The 21,279-nt window shown below is 41.7% G+C and overlaps 1 protein-coding gene and 1 long non-coding RNA gene across 8 annotated transcripts in view; both read left to right on the top strand.

Moving 5' to 3' along the window:
• Nucleotides 1–21,279, top strand: part of DCAF6 (DDB1 and CUL4 associated factor 6) — a 156,182-nt gene that overhangs the window by 59,605 nt on the left and 75,298 nt on the right. For 5 of the 7 annotated variants that reach the window (XM_075909075.1, XM_075909049.1, XM_075909043.1 and 2 more), the window contains 5 exons: nucleotides 2,688–2,902; nucleotides 11,968–12,061; nucleotides 14,315–14,434; nucleotides 14,665–14,910; nucleotides 20,565–20,732. In XM_075909075.1, the coding sequence (XP_075765190.1) occupies nucleotides 2,688–2,902; nucleotides 11,968–12,061; nucleotides 14,315–14,434; nucleotides 14,665–14,910; nucleotides 20,565–20,732 (843 nt within the window). The remainder of the gene's footprint in view (nucleotides 1–2,687; nucleotides 2,903–11,967; nucleotides 12,062–14,314; nucleotides 14,435–14,664; nucleotides 14,911–20,564; nucleotides 20,733–21,279) is intronic. The other 2 variants (XM_075909054.1, XM_075909079.1) reach the window with 1 other exon arrangement.
• Nucleotides 14,917–17,772, top strand: LOC142819961 (uncharacterized). Its single transcript, XR_012897657.1, has 2 exons — nucleotides 14,917–15,643; nucleotides 15,961–17,772. It is a non-coding gene; the product is annotated as an uncharacterized LOC142819961 (long non-coding RNA).

The raw sequence follows: 21,279 nt of genomic DNA, 5'->3' as shown, positions 1-21,279 counted from the left end.
TACGGGAGGGGGACACAACAGCCCACACATCACTGCAAATATCGTTAGATGTTATGGACATCCTGGCAAGATCTACTGCGACTTCTATTGTTATATGTAGAGCATGCTGGCTCCAGTCTGCAGGTATGCCCAAGGAGCTTCGAGGGAAGTTCGAGGACCTCCCTTTTGACACAGACTGACTATTGCAGCCAGAATAGTCAAAGTTCTTCATTCCAGTAAGGACTCCCAAACTACACTCAGAATGCTAGGGAAGTATTGATGCAATCCTGCCATATTGATGCAGGTGGTACACACCCTATCTACCCTACCAATGACATTGTGATTGTGCATACCCCAGAAATCAACAGGAGAGCCTTCAACCAAGGACATTCTAGACCGTGGGTGCAGAGGCAGCAACAACAAAACAGTCGCTCCTCTACTTCCCACTTCAACAAGCAGCATGTTTGAAACATTGGTCAGGGGCCGACACAATGTCTCCCACATCCATCTTCTGAATCATTCTGTCTTTCACCATGGTCTACGTCCTTTCCACCATCGTTGGGCTACTATCACAACCGACCTACTCCAGTGGTCTCCAACCTTTTTTACCCAAGATCACTTTTTAAATGACAGACCAAGCCAAGATCTACCACCCTGCCCCTTCCTTGAAGCTCAGCAAGGGTGCACCACGCTCCACATGGGCTGGCGCAGAGGAGAAGCTGCATGGCCAGCTGGCTGTGGCCTTCAGCCTGGAGGAGGCTGAATTGCGCTCCAGCTGATCGGGCGGCTTCCCCTCTGCGCCTGCCCACGTGGAGCACAGCTGGAGCCTGACGCAGCCTCCCTGGGCTGAGCGCAGGGCAACCGGGCTGGAGGGAAGAGAAGCAGCTGCCCGGCCAGCTGGCCATGGCGCTCAGCCAGGGTGCACCAAGCTCCACGTGGGCAGGCTCAGAGGAGAAGCCACCAATCAGCTGGAGCACGGGGCAGCCTCTTTCAGCTGAAAGCCACAGTCAGCTCTCCCAACCTCCCAGCTCCCACCATTCCTTGCAGCTACTCACCTGTGTTGTTGCTTGGTGAGTAGCTGCTCCTCAAATGAGGAAATCTAATGTAAATGTACTGCGCAGGTGTGCAGTTCAGAGAGGGCTCAAGAGCTACTCTTAGAGCCCCTGAGATCTACCGGTAGATCGTGATCTACTGGTTGGTGACCACGGCACTACTCCATCCCGGTCATCTCTTCTCCCACCTTCTCCGCCTCTCCCATCCCTCTTCAGGGACCCCTTTCACAAAGAACTTCTAAGGCAAGAGGTCCATCGACTCTTTGCTATTGGAGCTGTTGAGAAAGTGCATGACCAGTTCAAGGACAAAGGGCTCTACTCCAACTACTTCCTGGATTTACGAAAGCTCAACCAATATCTCCAAAAGCAGTGATTCAAGATGGTTACCTTAGAACCCATTATTCTAGCTCTGGACAAAGGAGTCTGGTTTGCAGCCCTCAACCTACAAGATGCCTATGTCCATGTGATGATCCATCTGTCCCACAGATGCTTCCTGCATTTTACTATAGCATCCGAGCATTCCCAGTACCATGTCCTTCCGTTTGGCTTCTCTTCTGCCCCCTAAGTTTTCTCCAAGACTCTGGCTGTAGTAACTGCAATTTCTATATTGTCAAGATGTCGTCATCTTCCCCTACCTTGACAACTGCCTCATTAAAAGGTGCATCTTGGAAGGAGACGCCCCCCCCCCCCCGATGATATCTACAAGAGGCCTATTCCAATCTCTAGGTCTCATTATCAGCGACCAAAAGTCCTCTTCTCTGCTTACACAGACTAGAATTCACTGGCACGCACCTCGACTCTATCACGGTCGATGCTTATCTGCCAACCAAGAGGTTCTAGGCAACACAAGATCTGATCAACATACTCACCATCAGTCCTTTAGTATCAGTTCTCATGTGCTTACAATTGATGGGCCACATGGCATCCACTATGTATGTGGTACAGAATGCTCACTTACACCTTCGGTGCCTCAAACATTGGCTGGCCTCCATCCGTGCTGCTTCGAAACATCAGGTCCACAAGCTCGTCCCCGGTTCCCCCCGATGGCCTAATCTCTCTCAAGTGGTGGACCACCCCACAGGGACATCACTCGAAGAAAGAAAGGAAGTTACAATTTCCTTTTATTTTGAAACTGCTCAGAGGTTTGGAAAGTTTTATAAATAGTTCCAGTGGAGATTCATTAGTGAGTAAAGGTGAGTTGGTTAAAAGTGAGTTGGGTTGGTTAAAAGATAAATATATATTGTTTTGAAATGTCAAAGGAATATCATCATCGCATATGCCAAATCTTTATGTGTACATAGTGATATGGCTTCAAACAGTGAAGGGAATATGAGACCCCCTTCTCTAAGTGGATGTGATTATTTGAATTCTGTTTTGTATTGTAAATATTTTTAGTATTGATAACATTCTATTCCCAACAAGTGTTATAGGTACACAATTGAAGTGATGTAACACATTTAGCTTGCATGTACGTTAATGGAGAAAGGTTAAAGTACTAAAATAAAATATTTACTAGAACTGACTTACTACATATGGTATAAATGAGTGATATTTTTCTAGCTATAATTCATACTACTTTGGCTAGTTAACAATATATTTGCTAACTGAAAATGTATTGGTTTGCACATGTTATTTCTTTTGTTTTTATTGTTTTAGGTAATTATGCAGGTCGGGGCACTACAGGAATGGTTGCACGATTTGTTCCTCCCCACCTCAATAACAAATCCTGCAGGGTAACATCTCTGTGCTACAGTGAAGATGGGCAGGAGATCCTTGTTAGCTATTCTTCAGATTACATATACTTGTTTGACCCTAAGGATGATACAGCACGAGAACTTAAGGTTCCTTCTGGAGAAGAAAGAAGAGAAGAAGTGAGTGATTAACCCAATTTGTTGACATCTGTCTGGCCCATTTTTCCTTGGTATAATTATTGATACTAGTTGACTATCCGATAATCAAATGCTTAATCAAATACTTGACTAGTTGCTTCATAGAGAGGCAGTGTGACAGACCAGGCTGGGTCTGGGCACAGCTGAGGGCGTCCGCTCAGGGCGAATTGCTCAAATTCGGGGCTCCTTACAGCCCCCAGACTGGTGACCTTTCCAAACAGGCCACACACCAGTCCCACAAAGCACTTCAGCTGCCTGCCTGAAGCCTCACGAGCAAAAACACCTCCGACACCCCAGCAATATCCGTGCCCCAGATGGCCCCGGGCCTCATATACAGGTGGGGGTCTTAGAACCCAATCCTACCTACCCTGAACAAGTTCTGTCCGGTTCCAAGAAACCAGCCACTGATCCCAGGTCAATTTACCCGTTGGATCTTACCCACAAATCACGCTGAGCCAATCCTTTAGCATCTAAAATCTAAAGGTTTATTGCTACAAGAAAGAAAAGCATGAGAGTAAGGTTGCTAAACTGTCATACATTACATGCATCAAATCGCCCAGTTCTCGATGCAGGCTCTAGTAAAGATGTTACAGCTGCTGGCTTAAAAGTCCTTGTTGCGCATCCTAGATCAGGATGGATCCACAGTTCTTTCCGGCCATTTGATCCCTGCACTGCTGCCTCTGGGATGAAGTGCTGAGCTGAGTAACCAGATGGAGTCAGCCACATGGCATATTTATACCTCCTTCCTGGTCTCTTCTTGGCTGCAGCAGGTCACCTGGCCAGCGGCCTATCCCTGTGTCCCCTGCTGGTAGCGCTTAGGTGTCAGACCTCATTCCCGAGGTGTGTCCTTGGCCCATTGAGTGTTATTGTTCCACATAGCCTCACTAATTAGCATGTCCATAGTCCGGGCTCTGCCCAATGCTCAACCACATGCAGAGAAATATTCAGTATCCATACAAAGTACATGCTTATAACTTCACACACAGACATCATACAATCACATGACTAGTGTACATAGGATTAGGAGACAGTAAACTTCTATTCAACACCTACATGGCCCCCTTTTATACCATTTTTGGGGCCAACGCCCCCACTTATGGGTGCAGCAGTGATCTGGCTGCTTCCCTCAGATTCGGTAACGTGACAGGCAGTAAGGGGGGAGCAGGAGCTGTCTTAAAAGCCAGTTCCCCGGCAGCACCGTCTCCATGGGGAGAAGGGCTGGGGTGCAGTAGGGAACTGGCAGTGTTCCTGCCTTTGAAATGTAAGAAGAGCAGGGCAAATAGTCCCCTGCTGACCCTGCACTGCTGAAGGCGCTTTGCTTTTAAAATGTACAAGAGCCCTCACGGCACTTCTGCCTTTGAAATGTAGCAAGAGTCAGCAGGGCTCTTGCTACATTTCAGAGGCGGAGACCCCCTTATTGACTACTCAAATAGCCGATGCAGATTAAATCGACTATTCGATTAGTTGATTTATCTAAATTTAACATCGTAATTGATACCAATGGTATTGCCCTAAAGATGAATTTAACAGTATTGCTGAAAGTCTAATTGTGTGGCAAAGCCCTGAATGTATAAGGCCCTGTCCCATCATGTTGGTTGTGCAAATGGAAAACCATCACTCTGAGCTCTGCCTAAAACACTTAATCTTTAAAACTCAGAAGAATTTTACAAAACTGAAGAAATTCCCTGTTGGGCATAAGAAAATTCAGCTTAAATGTACCTTAAAATAAAATCGGGAGCCTACAAAAACAGGAGCTCTTTAAAAGTGTCTTAGTAGCCTTGTTTTATGTCTGAGCAATGCTTTAATAGAGAAGAATGATGTTACAAAAACTGTAAAATACATCAGAACTTGCTTTTATATGGTTTAATCCCATGAAATAAAGCAGAGCCTGAATTGAAAAGATATGGCTTGGCCAAAAGTAAACAAAGCCAACTTGTGAACTGGCTCTCATGTGGTGGGAAAAGCAGCTTGCCTCTCCTCTTCTACATTGATCTTAGGTCACTGATATTTGCTATATATTGATCCAATAGTCACACAACCACAAAGGATCAAGGGCAGGGAAACAAGTTGGGGGTGGGAGGGCATTAGTAGCCAAGGGTATGTCTACACTAACTCGTTAGTTCGAGCTAGGTAGGCAAATGAGGGTAACAGGAGTTGCAAATGAAGCCCGGGATTTAAACATTCCGGGCTTCATTTGCATGTTCCCGGGCGCCGCCATTTTTAAATCCTCCTTAGTCCAAACTAACTGCCTGCGGCTAGATGCGGCAGTTAAACGTTAATTCGAACTAAGGAGTTAGTTCGAATTAACTGTTACTCCTCATTCCACGAGGAGTAACAGTTAATTCGAACTGTAGTGGTGTCTTTTTCTTTTTTTTTTTTTAAATGTGAAACTACACTAAGACCACCAACTCATTTCACATGGACTGCCAAATAGCAGTGAGATAGCTGTGACTGAAAAATGCTAACTTTAGCTGGATATGAGGAGTAACTGAGCAATTCAAAAGCAGCAGCATTTTGTCTGAAGCTGTTGCTTTGCCTTCTGTGAAATAGATGCACTTGCTTTGGTAATGTAAATGTGAGAAGAGAGAGAGTTTGTATTTTTCTGTTTATTAGTTTGCCACTGATGAGAATGTTCCTTCTCCTGCTTCTCTGTTTCATTGCTACTTATGGATTCCATTCTCATCTGTTTCCTCATGAATGCATCAGAAGAATCTGTCAGAAGCATCACCACTTTCTCTGACCATACAAATCTCAGGCATTTCTTCACTTGGAAGCACTTTTTTACAGTATTAAGGGAGTATTACTCAACCAAGGGTAATTGGGAGGGAATAGGGTGGCAGGACAGAGGAGCGCATAAATGAAGTTTGAGCAGGATTCTAGTTTCTCCCTTAACATCCCTGGTGAGTCTCCTATTCTCTGTGTATGCTACCAAGGATGTATGTTCACTGCAAAATTACTTGAGTGATCGACACCTGGGTTAGCCTAACCCATGGTGAGTAGCCACTCTGTAAACCAAATTCAAGTTAGTGTGCTAATTGGTACTGAATTCACCTAAGTGAGATGCTAGTACTTCTTGGTTATTTGTGCTCTAGTAAGATGAGCCTTCTGTGGTTCTTTCCCAGTAAATTGTGGGAAAACTTCTGTCCTTCTGGACAGAGGGGGAGTTGTGGGAAAGTCATTGGAGGACTGTCAGAACTCAAATGGCTTAACCTGCATTCTTCCTAGATATGAAGGAATTACCTGCCCAAGTGAAAATTTCTTTTGGGTGGTTGTCTGTTTCTCAGAATGGGCCAACTAAGCCTGGTTGAGCACACCATACATAGAACTTGGGTCAAAAGTTTTTGTGTGTAGATGGGAAGATAAGTTAATAACAATGTCTAAATAAAAGCATCAGTTAACTCTTCAGTGAAGTTATTCAAAGAGGCCGCTTAAGGCAACTTCTCAAAATCCCCCTCCTTCCTACCCAGCTCATGACTCATGACATATCTGACTGCTGGAACAGATCACAATTCAGGAATACCAGCTCAGGGAGCATCCATATCAGCTCACATTTCTTCTCTTTGCTCCCATGATACTTTTCTGTCTTCTGTGGTCCTGTACATTCAGAATCACGTAGCCAGCCAAGGGAATGAAGAGGATGATTGGAGATACCAAAGAGAATTAGGAATGAAGAGGGTGAGATGAAATCAGCAAAAATATGTAATAGAGCAGAAAACAACAAGGAAAAAAAAAGATGACAAAAGAAAACAGAAGCATCAGGGGGTAGCCAAGTTAGTCTGTACAGGATAAACTTAAACAACAAATGGTCTGGTAGCACTTTATAGACTAACAAAACATTTGGATGGTATAATGAGCTTTTGGAGCTTTGAGTTTAGCATGTGCAGACCCAAAATAAATAAGGGAGAAGGGAAAAAAGGAAGGGAGCGGGAAACAAAGAGCAGAGGATATGAAAATATCAAAGGGAAAAACAAGTAGGCAGAACTGGTAACCTATAACTACCTAAAGTTTGGATAGTTAAAAGAAGCAGATAAGGATCATAAGATAGAAATTAGATAGGAAAGGTACTAATGCAAGAATCTACACAGATAAAGAGCTGTTGGCATCTTCATTGAATGTTAGGTTGATAAAGTCCCAGCCGTCCATTATCTTGATTGAGGAGGTCATCAGTATGAGAATTTAATTTGGTTTGTGACAAGACAGCCACCTGGAGATCTTTTAAAGAGTGATTAGGTAGATTCAAGTGTTCTCCAACAGGTTTCTGTATGTTCCCTTTACGTATATCTGATTTGTGTCCATTGATTCTTTCCCATAGGGACTGTCCAGTTTGTCCTATATATATAGCAGTGGGGCATTGCTGGTGTTTAATGGCATAGATCAAATTACTGGATGTGCAGTTAAATGAGCCTTTGATGTGGAGCTTACATGACAGAAAAAAGGAAAGTCTTCAGGGAGTGAAGGGATTCAAGCTGGTAGTGGATGACCTGGCTGCAGAGTGATGGAAGAGTGCGAAGTTGCAACAAAGATTCACAACTGTACTAATAAAAGGACCTGTATATTAAGCAATTTCAGACATGTGGAATTGGCTCTGGAATTCCCCTTTTACTGCAGAACTTTGCCAGAACCTGATTTTTCATTTAAAAAGAAATGTGGTTGTGAGAATTGTCTTGAAAATATGAATGCAGTGCAGTCTGTGCAATTTTTACTTTGTCAGGTGGAATAGATTCACTTCTGGTCTGATGTGAGGTAACCATACTGTGCAGGCCTCACTCTTATATGGTAAAGGTGCATCTTTTTGTTGAAGTCCAGCAGTTTTATATTCAGTGTATACACAGAGATTGGATCAACCTCCCCCACCCTTGTTAGATTAGTCTGTCATGTCAGATGCACAATTTATAGTAGAGAATAATTTTTAAAAAGCCTCCTAACAATATACACACCCCTCCCAATGTGGGGTGGGTTGTGATAGGACAGCACCTGTAAGAAATTTAACTTTTACTCCTACCTCGACCCTTTCTGACCCATTGATCCTCTCCCATCCCTGTATTCCACACTGTGGTAGGTCATCTGCCCTGCACTGACCCTTTAAGGGGTTAAAACCCATCCCTGGGTGAGGGCTGGAGCAAGCAGCTGCAGCAGGTAGCTGCCAATTAGGGCCCAGCTGTGGGCTGTATAAATAAGGGCTCCAGGAGGGAGGAAGAAACACTCACTCTTGCTCTGGCTGGGGAGCAGGAGGGACCTAGCTGCTAGGGAAGCTAGAGGCTTCCTGATTTAGAGCAGGGCTGGAGAAAGTCAGGCAGAGCTGGGAAGGGTTCTAGGGCTCAGAGTACTAGGACTGCAGGGAGGCAGCCAGGATAGGCAAAAGCAGCAGCAGGTCCACAACCTCTTGCCAATGATGAGTGGCCATTTCAGACTACAGTTTGCCCCTGTGGCAGGAGCTAGATAAAGACTGGCAGTGGGTCATTGAGGCAAGGTGGGTGGGTATGGGGGGATTGAGGGTCCCCAGAGGGGGAGGACTCCAGAATGTGGGGGCATTGTGGTAGGGCAGTGTCCAGGTAGGAGGGCGCCACAGTCTGGGAGAGACACGGACTCTTGACGTAGTGGTGGAGAATAACAAGGAACTGGGGGTAAGATACCAGCTAGAAGGGGGTGCTCCAGCACCAAAAAGCTAATTCTCTGAGTGATCAGTTGGAGGCACTCTTGGTGGTGAGCCCACCGTGTTACACACTCCTTTCCCCAGCTCACTTTCCATGTCTTCTGCAGGGTCCAGAAGGCACCTAATTAGTGGAACCACAGCTATACCTGTGCAGTTTCGCTAATTAGATGTGGAGCCCTTCATTTTTTCATGTGCAGGTGCGTACCCTCCAAGAAACTATTACAGGCTGGACTTGTTTGACAGGAAAATGTATGCAATGGACAGCCTGAAATTTCAGGTGTAACTGTTAGGTACAGTTTTAATCTATGGAACTCCCTTGGCAAATTCAAGGAGATTCCTTTCCTCAACAGGACTGAGCACAGGAGTTCACTGTTTTAGTGGAAGAAGGTGCAGCAGTGACAAGAAAGGCCATCCAAATGGCCTTGAATGCTACAGATGGGCAGTCAGTACCTCTGCGGTAGTCATGAGGGACAGCTTTTCTGGTTGCAGTCCTCTAAGTTATCCTGGGAGATGCAGGCTGCCATTCAGGACCTCTTTGAGGGGGCAGGTCTTTTCTCTGAGCTCAGAGATACAAGGCTCCAGTCTTAAAGAATCCCATGTCATTGTGCTCCTTGGGCCTTCATACCCCTCAGCAGGCCAGAAAGCTGTTTTATCCTCTACCTTCCCAGTGTAGGTCTTGGGGAAACTCCCTGGCTGAGCACTTAGAGGAGAGAGGATAGAGACAAGGGGTCTAAGCGACAAGACCTATTGTCTTCCTATTCTTCTGTTGGAGTGCTCAAAGATGGCACCCCAGTCACATCCCAGGATCCACCTTCATACTCTTTCCTCAACCACCTATGCCTCTTCCAGTTGGCCTGGTCATGGCTGACAGTGGGCTGTTGAGTTGTCACATCTTCAGTTCATGGCCAGCTCTTCCTCCCATCCTTCTTCCTAGGTCCTTCTTATGAGTGACTTTTTGTTCAAGAGGTCAAAAACCTCCTGTACCTGGGGGAGGTTCCATGGGACATAAAAGGAAAAAAAGGTCTATTCTCACTATTGCCTAATCCCAAAGGCCATAGGAGGCCTCTCACCCATGTTGGGCCTACGTCGCTTTAACAAATCTCTCAGAAGTTGAAGTTTTGTGGGGTTTTTCTGGCCTCCATCTTCCCCTGCCTGGATCCAGGAGACTGGTATGCCACCCTTGACTTAAAGGATGTGCATTTCCATATTTCCATTTTTCCAGGTCACAGGCATTTCCTCTGTGTAGTGCTGGACCAGCACCATTTCCAGTTTATGGTGCTGCCTTTCAGCAGCTTGTCAGCCCTCAGATAATTCCCAAAGTGCATAGCGGTAAAAGCCATATACCTAAGGTGCCATATTCAAATGTACCCAGATCTCAGTGACTGGCTAATAAAGTGCATGTCCTGGGATCAGATATCTTGGTATGTTGACCTGATTTGCTCTACCTTTCAAGCCTTTGGGCTGTTAATAAATGAGAGAGCCAACCTTCATTCCAGTGCAACTCAGAGTTTAGACAGACCAGAGACTTTCTCCCAGAGGCTCAGTTCTAAGCCATGGTGAATCTGATTTCTTGCATGCATGTCTACTCTGTCACCACCATTCACACATGCCTTTGATTTTTGGCCCACATGGTGGCCTGCACTTACATGGTTCTGCATGTGTGGCTCAGGATTAGGACACTGGCATCTATGTTCCTAGCAGACACAAAGTCGGCAGTATAGTCAGAGTCCTGGAACACACAATATCATTAGTTACATGGTGGCAAAATCCTGCATCTATGCTGGAAGCAGTTCCCTTTGTGGCTCCATCCCCTGTCAGTGATTCTCATGTCTGATGCTTCAGGCCTGAGGTAGGGATCCCACCTGGGCTCTCTGGGCAATCTCAGCATGCAAAGTTGTTGGTAGAGTCACGATTGCTTCCCATACATCAACATTAGGGAGCTCGGAGTGATTCACCTGGTCTGTCAAGTCTTCCTATCTCACATAAGAAGCAGGATGGTCCAGGTCCTGATGGACAATTCAGAGGCTATGTTCTGTAACAACAAGCAAGGTTGGCAAAGGACAGACAACCTGGTTCAAGATGCTGTCAGGCTCGGGGACTTCTGTGTACAACACAACATTAATCTTGTAGTCACACATCTCCTTGGGGCCAGGAATGCTTTGACAGATTGCCTCAGCAGGACTTTTTAATCTCACCATGAGTGGCCCCTCCAACTGGAAGTGGTCACATCATCTTCCAGAAAGGGGGACTCCCCGGGTGGACCTGTTTGTGTCTAGTCAGAACAGGAAACATCACATTTTTCTGCTCAATTCAGGTTGTGACACAGACTCCCTGTCAGACTCCTTTCTGTTCCCATGGTCAAGAGTTCCATTGTATGCCTTCCCTCCAGTGCAGTTAATTCCAAGTCCTCATGAACATCAAGGAGGACAGGGTGAAGGTTATTTCCGTGGTTCTGGTTTGTCTTCTCATTGATTTGGCATGCTGCTGGCCCTCTTGGTTGCTGTTCTATTACAGTTGCCACGCAGGCCAGACCTGCTGTCCCAAAGCCATAGCAGTCTTCTACTTCCAAACCTGGCGGTGCTGCAGATTGACAGCTTAACTACTACATGATTAAATACGTTGGATTCCCTGGATGTCAGGAGGGTGCTAGCTTTCTAAATTGAAAGGACTAAGACATTGATATAATTGCTCATTATGAGGTTGTCTAGTACATGTTCAATGAATTTCTTCTGGGATCACTGTCTGCATTCATAGTTGGTACAGTCAGGCAAAGGTGCCCCTCTGGTGATTTCAACTGCCTGTCCAATCAGGGTGCAAGCTTCTTCAGCAGCTTTTCTAGCCCAAGTGCCTATTGGGGATATCTGTAGGGCAGCCATCTGGTCATCTGTCCACACATTCACATCCCATTATATACTTACTCTGCAGGCTTGGGATGATGCTGGGTTTGGTAGAGCAGTGCTGCAAGTTACAAGACTGTGGACTCCAAGCCCACCTCAAAGACCACTGCTTGTGAGTCACTTAGTATGGAATGGGCATGAACAAGCACTTGAAGAAGAAATGGCTACCTGTCTTTGTGTAACTGTTCTTTGAGAGATTTCTCATGTTCATTCCATTACCCTCTCTCCTGCCCCTCTGTTGGAATTGCTGGCAAGAAGAAACTGAGAAGGTTTAGGGTTAGTGATGCCTAAGAGACAGATGCATGAGCACAAGATTGCAGTGGGTGCCAGAGCCAGTCATACACATATCACTACTAAGGCAAAACTCTCCGACAACTGTGTATGTGGGCACGCACATAACTAGAATGGAATAGACATACCATCTTGAACAACAGTTATGAAAGGTAGGTAATTTTTTAAAAATTGTATAATGCATTTGCTTATCCTTATTTTTCTAGTTACGGCAACCTCCCGTTAAACGTTTGAGACTAAGAGGGGATTGGTCAGATACAGGACCACGAGCAAGGCCTGAGAGTGAACGAGAAAGAGATGGTAACGTGTGGCTATTTTAATGGTTGTTTCTAGTATTCCCAAAATATATAAAGGGCTAAAACAAAACTAGCTGTAGTTTTTAAGGCTCATACCAGATTTTAGAACATTTCATTTACATTTTACCATAAGAGGAAACATTTTCCTATATTGAATATAGTAAATTTTAGGCCCTGTCTTCCTTAAGGAAATTCTCACCAGGATACCTACATCAGTGTAGTTAATAGTGTAGATGCAATGTACCTGTGTGAAATGATATACTGAATTAAGCTCTACTGATATACTACCTTGATGTAACTATGCTCTTGTGAATTTCCTTAATGCAGTCATGGCCTTACTTTTTGCTAAAGCTACAACAGGAAATACTGTGTAATAAATTTAAATCTGGACTAGAAATAAAAACAACGGGGTTGTGATTTCTCTATCTGATAAAATTGATATAAACAAGTTTTAAATTAAATTTTAAGCACATGTGCACACCCATTCTGTTGCAGTAGGTTCCAGAGCATGTTAAACCTGTATATTTACTAAAGTTAACAACTGGGCTTCCTGGGTCCTTTCCTTCAATCTAGTTGATGAGAAATTTTAGGTGTCAGATCCTTGCCCAAAGAAAACTAATGGCTCCCACACACACTTTCTAACTAAACTTTTTATACATTTTCTCCAAGAAAAACATATACTGTAGAACCTCAGAATTATGAACGTAGTGGCTAATCATACACCTCATTTGCAACTGGAAATATGCGGTCAGTCTGCAGGGGCGCATGCGTTCGCGCGCACACACACACGTGTGCAAATACTGTACAGTACAGGACAGTGTTAACTGAAAACTACTAAAAAGAGGGAAAGTTTTAAAAAAAAGTTTGACTAGGAAACTTCTGTGCTTCTTTCATTTAAATTGCAGTGATTAAAAGCAGCATTTTTCTTCTGCAAAGTAAAGTTTCGAAGCTATATTCGTCAATATTCTATTTTAAACTTTTGAAAGAATAATAACATTTGGTTGAGGGTTATGAACAATGTCTCTACCTGAGGGGATGTTGTTCCTTTGACTGTACTTGTATAGTTAATATATTGAGGGCTATTAAGAGTTACAGTCGAGTAATTCTTAATAGCCCCCAATAGTTTAACAACTTTCTTAACAGCAGCTGGTGACAATTATTTTCATGATCAGAAAAGCATTTCTAATAATAAGAATACTCGTATGTCAGAGGGGCCTAAAACCAAGGTAATCTGTCAAAACATTCTTTCTATTTTCATGAAGCCTTAACTCCCTGTCCCAGCCTCCCCTTCTGATTAGCAGAAATGCAAAAGTGCAGATATGTGGCCTTGTCTCTCAGGGCTTATGGTTTTCTTAGCTATGTGATATTTGGGTTTTGGATGGCAGTAGTTGAACATATAAAATGGCTGACTTCAGTACTGTAAAATTCTGGGATGCATTTAGGAATATCAGATTTGGGAGCCACAACTCACCCTCCTCGTTTTTACTGTCATCCAGGTGGTCTGAATATTTCTTCCCTTGCTCTTCATAGGTTTCCTTTCTTATCTGTTTTACGTGACCCTCTTTGTATGAGATGTGACTGATTCAAAGACCCTGCTCTCTGTTGGGCTATAGCGTCAGCATCTTGACTCTTATTTGATACAGCTAGATAATGGCTGATGTGCTGGCAACTGTAGTTAAATGAATGGAGATGCCTATCTCCTAGAACTGGAAGGGACCTTGAAAGGTCATCGAGTCCAGTCCCCTGCCTTCACAGCAGGACCAAATACCATCCCTGACAGATTTTGCCTCCGATCCCTAAATGGCCTCCTCAAGGGATTAAACTCATAACCCTGGGCTTAGTAGGCCAATGCTCAAACCTCTGAGCTATGCCTCCTACTAATGGAAATATTATCTAGTAAAATGTCCTGTTTCATAAAAATAATTATTAATAATTTTTGTAAGGATCTGAAACAGCTGACCTTTCAACTTTTCCAACAAGTGTTTAAACTGAATGCAGCGGAACTCAATTACAGAAAGTCATCTATAAGGAAACTCAATTTAATTGTGAAGCAGAATAAAAAACCCCCTCAAACTTTCAGTTTATTGCGATGTTCAAATTGCAACATAAGCTCTTAGTGTTACTCGAGAAAAAAAATCACTCTGAGAATACCAATTTATATAACTTCTGCGCTTTTTTTTTTATATAGAAAAACAAAAGGATCAGTTGAGTATCTTAGAAACTTGCAGATAAAATTTCAATATTTTTATTTTTACAGGGGAGCAAAGTCCTAATGTCTCACTGATGCAAAGGATGTCAGATATGCTATCAAGATGGTTTGAAGAAGCTAGTGAAGTTGCACAGAGCAACCGAGGACGCGGAAGATCTCGATCTCGAGGTGAAAATTTATTTTGAATAAGGATAAACAGAATTGTAGATCATGCAAGAATTTTTTTAAATAAGCAGTGCAAGAGGGCTAGAGGTACAAGATTTTAGATTGGAAATTTTCAGGGTCACAAACTATAGTACAGTATATTGTACAGTACTGGATGTTTTATGTTTGCAAATTTTAAATGATCGTACAAAAAGGTCCTTCTCTTAAGATGCATTTGCTATTTTTCCCCAAAGGTGGAAGCAGCCGACCAGATGCCTCCATTACTAGCAACATACCACCAAGTGTTGAACCAGAGACTCCAATGGAAGTGGATGGTCATGAACAGGTTCCATCCTCTTCATCCTCTACAATGTCAGCACAAGCTCCCTCAACATCTTCCTCAGTGGAAAGCCCACCTTCCACATCTTTGCTATCCTCGCCTGACAGTGAACAAAGACCATCTTTGGAGGCCTCTAGTCATCCTACTCTCCATCAGTCTGGTGAGGAGAATTTCATCCAATATGCCATGATTTATTAAATCACTTAAATAACAAACTACAGTTTTATTTCTGGCAAATTTTTGGTAATTGACTTATAATTTTGTTGAGGTCATGCTTATCTTGAATGTGGATTAAATATATTTTCCCAAAGAAAAACTCAAGTAGAATTACTAATACTGTTTTTAAAAATTAATTGCACTGTTCTTGGGGGGGGGACCCTATATTTTGTATTGTTTAAACTGTTTTCTTTATGGTATGTAAGTAGATATCCTACCCTTTCTGATGAAATTTGGCTGCAGTAGCTCCAACACAGTGAATAGCAGATTCTGTAATATGTTCCTCATCAATGGAAGTCTGGAATGATTACTCCCCTTCAACCAGTTATTTACACCTAAGACCTATTGCAGCCATGCAAGAATCAAGTAGGGCAGTGCTGCTCTGCCTATCGAACGTATCTGGATGAACAGGGCCCGTCTTGTAGTATGTTCTACTCATTGAATGGGCTAAGGTTTATTATCACTTCTAATATTGTAATTGAAATAGCTCCATTGTCTTAAAAGGAGATTTTACATTTATATTGGTGTAAATGAAAGGAAATTTTAGCCTAGTTAATATCAATTATCTCTTTGTAGGGAAGATCTATATAGGGCTGTCTCACACCCCTTCACACCAGTACACAGAAGAGGTACTGTTTGACCTGGATTCCTGTGGGTGCATAGAAGCTGGCCTAACGGTATTGCCAACTGTCACAATTTTCTCAAAATAACTGGTGTGTTTCCTACAGCTCCAGCTGCTAGAGTCATGTGTTGACGTGAGAATCGCAGCTTTCATTTTTAAAATAAGTTCTTTAGTACCTATGACTCTAGAGAAAAGCTTGAAGACAAGACCTGAGTGCACTTAAAAGTTTGAGAAACTAGAAGGCAAATAACATCTGTCCTTCAATTATTATTTTTTTTAATTTCACCTTAAGGCTTGACTTGTGATTTTTGAACATCTAAGGCAGGCAATACTGTATAAGGTCCACCCTCTCTCTTCTGATACTTGTTGCAGGCATTGTGTGTTGCTGTCCTTGGAGGAGATGACTGATTCCAACTCTCCCAGCCTCTGAATGGATGTGCTGGGATGAGGGAGAGATGAGATTTTCCCATCTCCCAGTTGTCTTTGAGGAGCAGCCATAAGAGGAAAGAGTACCATTCACTGTGCTATGACTGCTGCAGTCATACCCCCTTGGGACATTATCAGAAAGGGGCAGGCCAAGACTGTTACTTAAAAACATTGGAAGAAAGAGAAGTAAAAGATGTTTGTTTAAAGGTAACTTTTAAAAACACCAAACTTTCAAATATGCCAATATTAGTCTGGTTATCCCAGTTAACTTTCCCTAGTAGAGAAAGTAAACAGCAAAAATTTGTCTTGGACTACACTTCAGTTAGACTACCTTCTTTAATAAATGAGATGGTATGAAATTCATTTTTCTGACTGTGCCAAACAAGGTGTATGTTCACAAACTGCAAAAAGGTCAAGGTCTCTGCTATGCATAAAATGCAGCAGATTTTGCCACCTGCACATGTGATACAGAGAGGGGGCCACCAAAGACTACAAATCCCAGTATTGATCTGACTGGCATTTTGCTCTGTTCATTGTATGTCACTGTATACTGGGGACTGTCGTCTTTATGGTTGTACCTACTGTGTGAAAGAGAACTGTTGCAGGCTACTTTATTAAATGCTGTTGTTTGCATAATGACAGCTGTTACAGAGACTCTTCTCCTACATTATTTCTTTATGTATTTCTGTACCAGCATTTTTCTGATATCTCTCTTACAGAATGCACTCATTTGAATACAATTTTCCTTTTGCATTTCTCTGAGTAAGACTGAAACTTTGGGTAAAAGTTTCTCATGCCAGCATGTGAGGTCCAACTGATACCATTATTTCTCAATCCATCCTCCTTCTGAGGGTATTTTCTTTCTATGCATCACTTCCAATGTCAGACTCCTATCAGAAAGTGAACTAAGTAACCAACACCAAAAAAAAAAAAAAAAAAAATGAATGAATGGAAATTTGCTTCAGATCAGGTTTGAAAGATCAATTCACATTTTAAATATACTGTAATTATGTTCAATGGGATCTTTCAGGATTACAATATTTTGTCTTATCCAGACAAGTTATTCTTACGTTGCTGCTGAATGATGATTGGTTATTTAATTGATTTATGGATATGAAAAATACCACTTTTTGAATCACCGGGATTTCTCCTGCAGGAGCGATTACAGCAGTAATTTACTGGTCAGGAACAACAAGATACACTGAGATGATAAAGTTGCATATAGAGAGTTGGCTAGTATCTACAGATGTATCTGTTCACACAGGAAGTGATTTGCTGAAGTGTTAGATATTGAAATAATGTTTTTAAAAAACACAAAACAGAATAGTCCCATATTCATCAGAATTTAAAACCAAACTGTATTTAAAGCTCTTTATTAAGTTTCAGAGGAGTTGCTCTGTGAGTCTGTTAGTTTAAAAACAGAGTAGTCCTGTGGCACCTTAGAGGCTAACAAAAATATATAGGATCATGAGCTTTTGTGGGTAAAGTGGATTAAGTGGGACCACAAGACTATTCATTCTGTTTATTAAGATATGCTGTAGAACACCATATCTCTAGAGTTAGTTCCATAAACATAGAAGATACTAAGGAGCTTAGTCGAAGAATAGCAAGATGCAGAAAAGTAATTAAGTAAAGTGAGTGAATGGGAAACTTATTACTGAGGAGAAGATAAAGATTCTTAAGAGAACTTGGTTTTAAGAAGTCATTTGAAGGAAGAAGGTGGCTTTTGGCAGGTGAGGCCAGGTGAGTGTTCCAGGAGTAAGAAGCAGCTACAGACAGGCATAAACCTGAGAGAGGAAATGGTAACAATAATGCAGCAGGAATGAGAGAGGGACATGAAGAATGAGAAGAGAAAGTAGAAAGAAATGAGGAGTAGACGGGCTGTTGGATCATGAAGAGATGGAGAATTTAAGAAGCAAGGTAGTAAGGCATGCAATGATATGAGTGATAGGAGAGGCAAAAGATATTGTAACAGCAGAATTTTGAAATAATGGTGAAGAAGAGGAAAGGCAAATGAAAGTTGCAAAACCTAAAAGGAAGAAATGACTGTGTGTTGAAGAGGAAGGTAAGAGTTGGAAACCTTGAGAGGAAAAGCCAAAGATGCTCCAGCCATCAGTTTGGAGAGAGCAATAATGGATGCTCATTTGAAGGAGACAGGGAAGTTTTCGTGAGTATTAAAAAACTGAGGGCAGTCCACCATCTTGTGGATCAGAATGACTTTGGTAGAAATAGAGCATGACTCATGAGGGAACAGAAGAATGGACTACTAAGCAAATAACATTCACTGCAATGTTTTATAATTTGCTACATTCCTTACAAGCACTTATAATAACCTCCCCTTTGAAACGATAACATTTTATCATTATACATTTGAATTAAATACATATTTAAATCCTTTGGATACTGTGTTGTCCTCCAAGTGTATCATGCTTCCTATTTTAGAAATACTCTTGTCCTTTTACATTTTGAAAGACAATTGCCAGAACAAAAATAATACAACATGGAATCTTTGTCACAATATCTACTTCATCTGAAACTTGTTTATATTCTGTTTGAGAAGTACAGCTGAAACCTCTCAAGTGTATTGTTGGATCATTGTTAAAGCTCCTGTAGTGAGACAAATCACTGGATACTGTTTTTAACAGTATTTAAATTGAAATTAATCTTCTATTTTGTTCAGGAAGTCATAGCTGATAAGAGATTTTTATTGCCCTGTCACTTACAAAAAAATAATATAGGTGTAAAATAAACAATTTAGTTTTGGTTTTACCTTTTTGTCTCACTCAGCAGAAAAAAGGAAATGTCATTAATGTGATGGTTTAAATATTTTAATATGCCAGTGTTTTAAGCTACTTATACATTGATAGCTGTTCAGTTTTATGCAACAACTGCATAAAATGTAAACAGACTTTGTTTCCATAAGCTGAGTGGCAGACGCACACATTGGTTATGGTTTTGGAAACATTTTTTGTATTAGATTTCCAAATTAATTGGGACAAAATTTAATCCATAGGTTTGTTCTGATTTTAAGCAAGTTCTACCTTATTTTTCACTGGGAAAATGCCATTGGCATTTATTTTGTTTTCTGACTCCATTTGCTGGCAAGATTAACTTCTGCCTGAAGATTCTGACTAGTATTAAAAGATTTAGTAAAACAAATTAAAAGGGAAGAAAATAAGTCCCTTTAAAATGTAAGGGATAACTTTTTAATTACTTAAATAAACATGATTTCTGAGCTAAATGAAACTGAATCATTAAGTAAATACAAGTTGAACCTCTCTAGTCCAGCACCCTCAGTCCTGGACCAAAGAATTTGCGGAATCACACAAGGTCAATATTGCCTAGCAGCATTACCAACATTCCACTGCTTTCTGGGCTCTTAGAAGACATTTTGGGGTAAATTAGAGCTAAATAACAGCCCAGAACACAGAGCCAGGACTGGTGTCTGTAAACAAACTGTATGAGACTGTGGGAAACTTGGCCACACCCGTAAGTGGACATCTGGCTAACTGTAATAATGCTGGACCACGATATTACCGGATCAAAGTGTGCTGGACTAAAGAAGTTCAGCATGTACTACAAACTATTTTGGCCACAATTGAGAAATAATTTTTTAAAAATAATTAAAACATACTTGGATTTTTCCAAGATAACCATATTTTTTGTTGTTTGAGAACTCTTCCAGGCATATCTGTTCTGCATGATGGGATCTTTCAGGATATATATTTTTCCTTTTTGTTACTTCATTATTAGCTGCCACATAATTGGTTGTAACATCTAGAGTTTGTTAGACAAGGGATGCTAGAACCTAAGCAGAGGAAACCTGAGTAGAGCCATTCAGGAGGAGAAGAAACAATTTAGACTCCTGGATAGTAATGGGGAATTTCTGTAAATACCAGTGAATAAGAGATGGAACTAGTACCTGAGGGAACTAGTGTGTAACTGACAAGTAGTAGGAAGAGGGCATGGTGAGAATAGTTTCCACAATGTTAAAAACTGCTGCTTTCTGTTTGGAAATCTATCACCTCTGTCCATACTCCCCTTTCCATGTATTTTTTTTTAATTTTGGCATTTCGATTATATCACTCTTTGGTTAATATGACATTTTAAAGTAAAACCATTAAAATAAGCTCATAGACTAAAATGGCATAACTTTCCACTTACCAAGGGTACCAGTTTGGTTAGGCATATCACGAACTTGTAATAATATGTATTTAGGTATTTTTTTGTTTTATTTTCAATCCATCCTGGTATATTTCATTTGCTAATTTTCCTCCGTTAATCTCTTAAATGGTTGAGGATATGGGGAGAGGACATGTAGCAAGAAAATGGGACTTTATACATTCTTTGATTCATGCATTGAAAAGGGAAACCCCAAATTTAAATAAACATTTTGTTTATGCTTCTAATTTATTGCACATTATTAATCTGCCATATAAAAATATTTTGCTTGTATTCCATGTATCTGCTGCCTTGCTCACCCATCATTTGTTCTTTTTATCATATGTTCTATGTCTTTTTCTTTTACACTTTTTTTTCCTGTCTGTCAGAATTAATGGCACCTGAGTTAGCTATACTCCGTAGGGGTCTGCAGCGGCTGAGGCTTAAGAAGGCTGAACAACAGAGACAGCGAGAGCTAGCTGAGGGTTCAGCACCACAGTCCTCCTCCTCTGATCAGTCTTCCCCTAAGGGCTCCTCACAGGACCCTCAGACTTCAGGTTGTCAAGGTTTCTTAAGCAGCTGATGTAGTTATAGTTTGTGCTGCTATTGTTTGCTGAGATGCTTCCTCTTCAGAACAAAACAGTTAATGCACTTGCTGCTCATCTTGATACTGCGTGTGATGGTGTCACATTAGATATACATACTAATAACAGTGTTACTGTGTTTATTTCCCTAATATTGTTGTGATACATGGTAACATTTAAGTAGGATTTGAATTGTATGCCACAGCAAATTTTGCCCATGTTGGCAATTTTCCAGAAGGAAACTGAGTGCTGCACGTTACCAGAAATGGAGTTTTTTGAGCAGCACTTGTTAGAAAAGTGAATAGCGACAGTTACTCTTGTCTAGATGGAGCAATATGTGGTGACACACAAACACCCAGGGCTACACCTTCATATTAAAAAGGAGGATGTCGGTGAGTCTTGTTAAGACTGCATTGGCTAAATTCTGGGGTTACTGGTGTTAAACAATTACTTTTATTGCTGTGGAAACAAAAAGCATATGTAGATGTTTTTGCTTGACTACAAATTTCCTTCAGAATAA

This window comes from Pelodiscus sinensis, chromosome 1, assembly GCF_049634645.1.
Source record: "Pelodiscus sinensis isolate JC-2024 chromosome 1, ASM4963464v1, whole genome shotgun sequence".
Taxonomy (NCBI): Eukaryota; Metazoa; Chordata; order Testudines; family Trionychidae; genus Pelodiscus; species Pelodiscus sinensis.
This window is presented reverse-complemented; position numbering and strand designations above follow the sequence as displayed.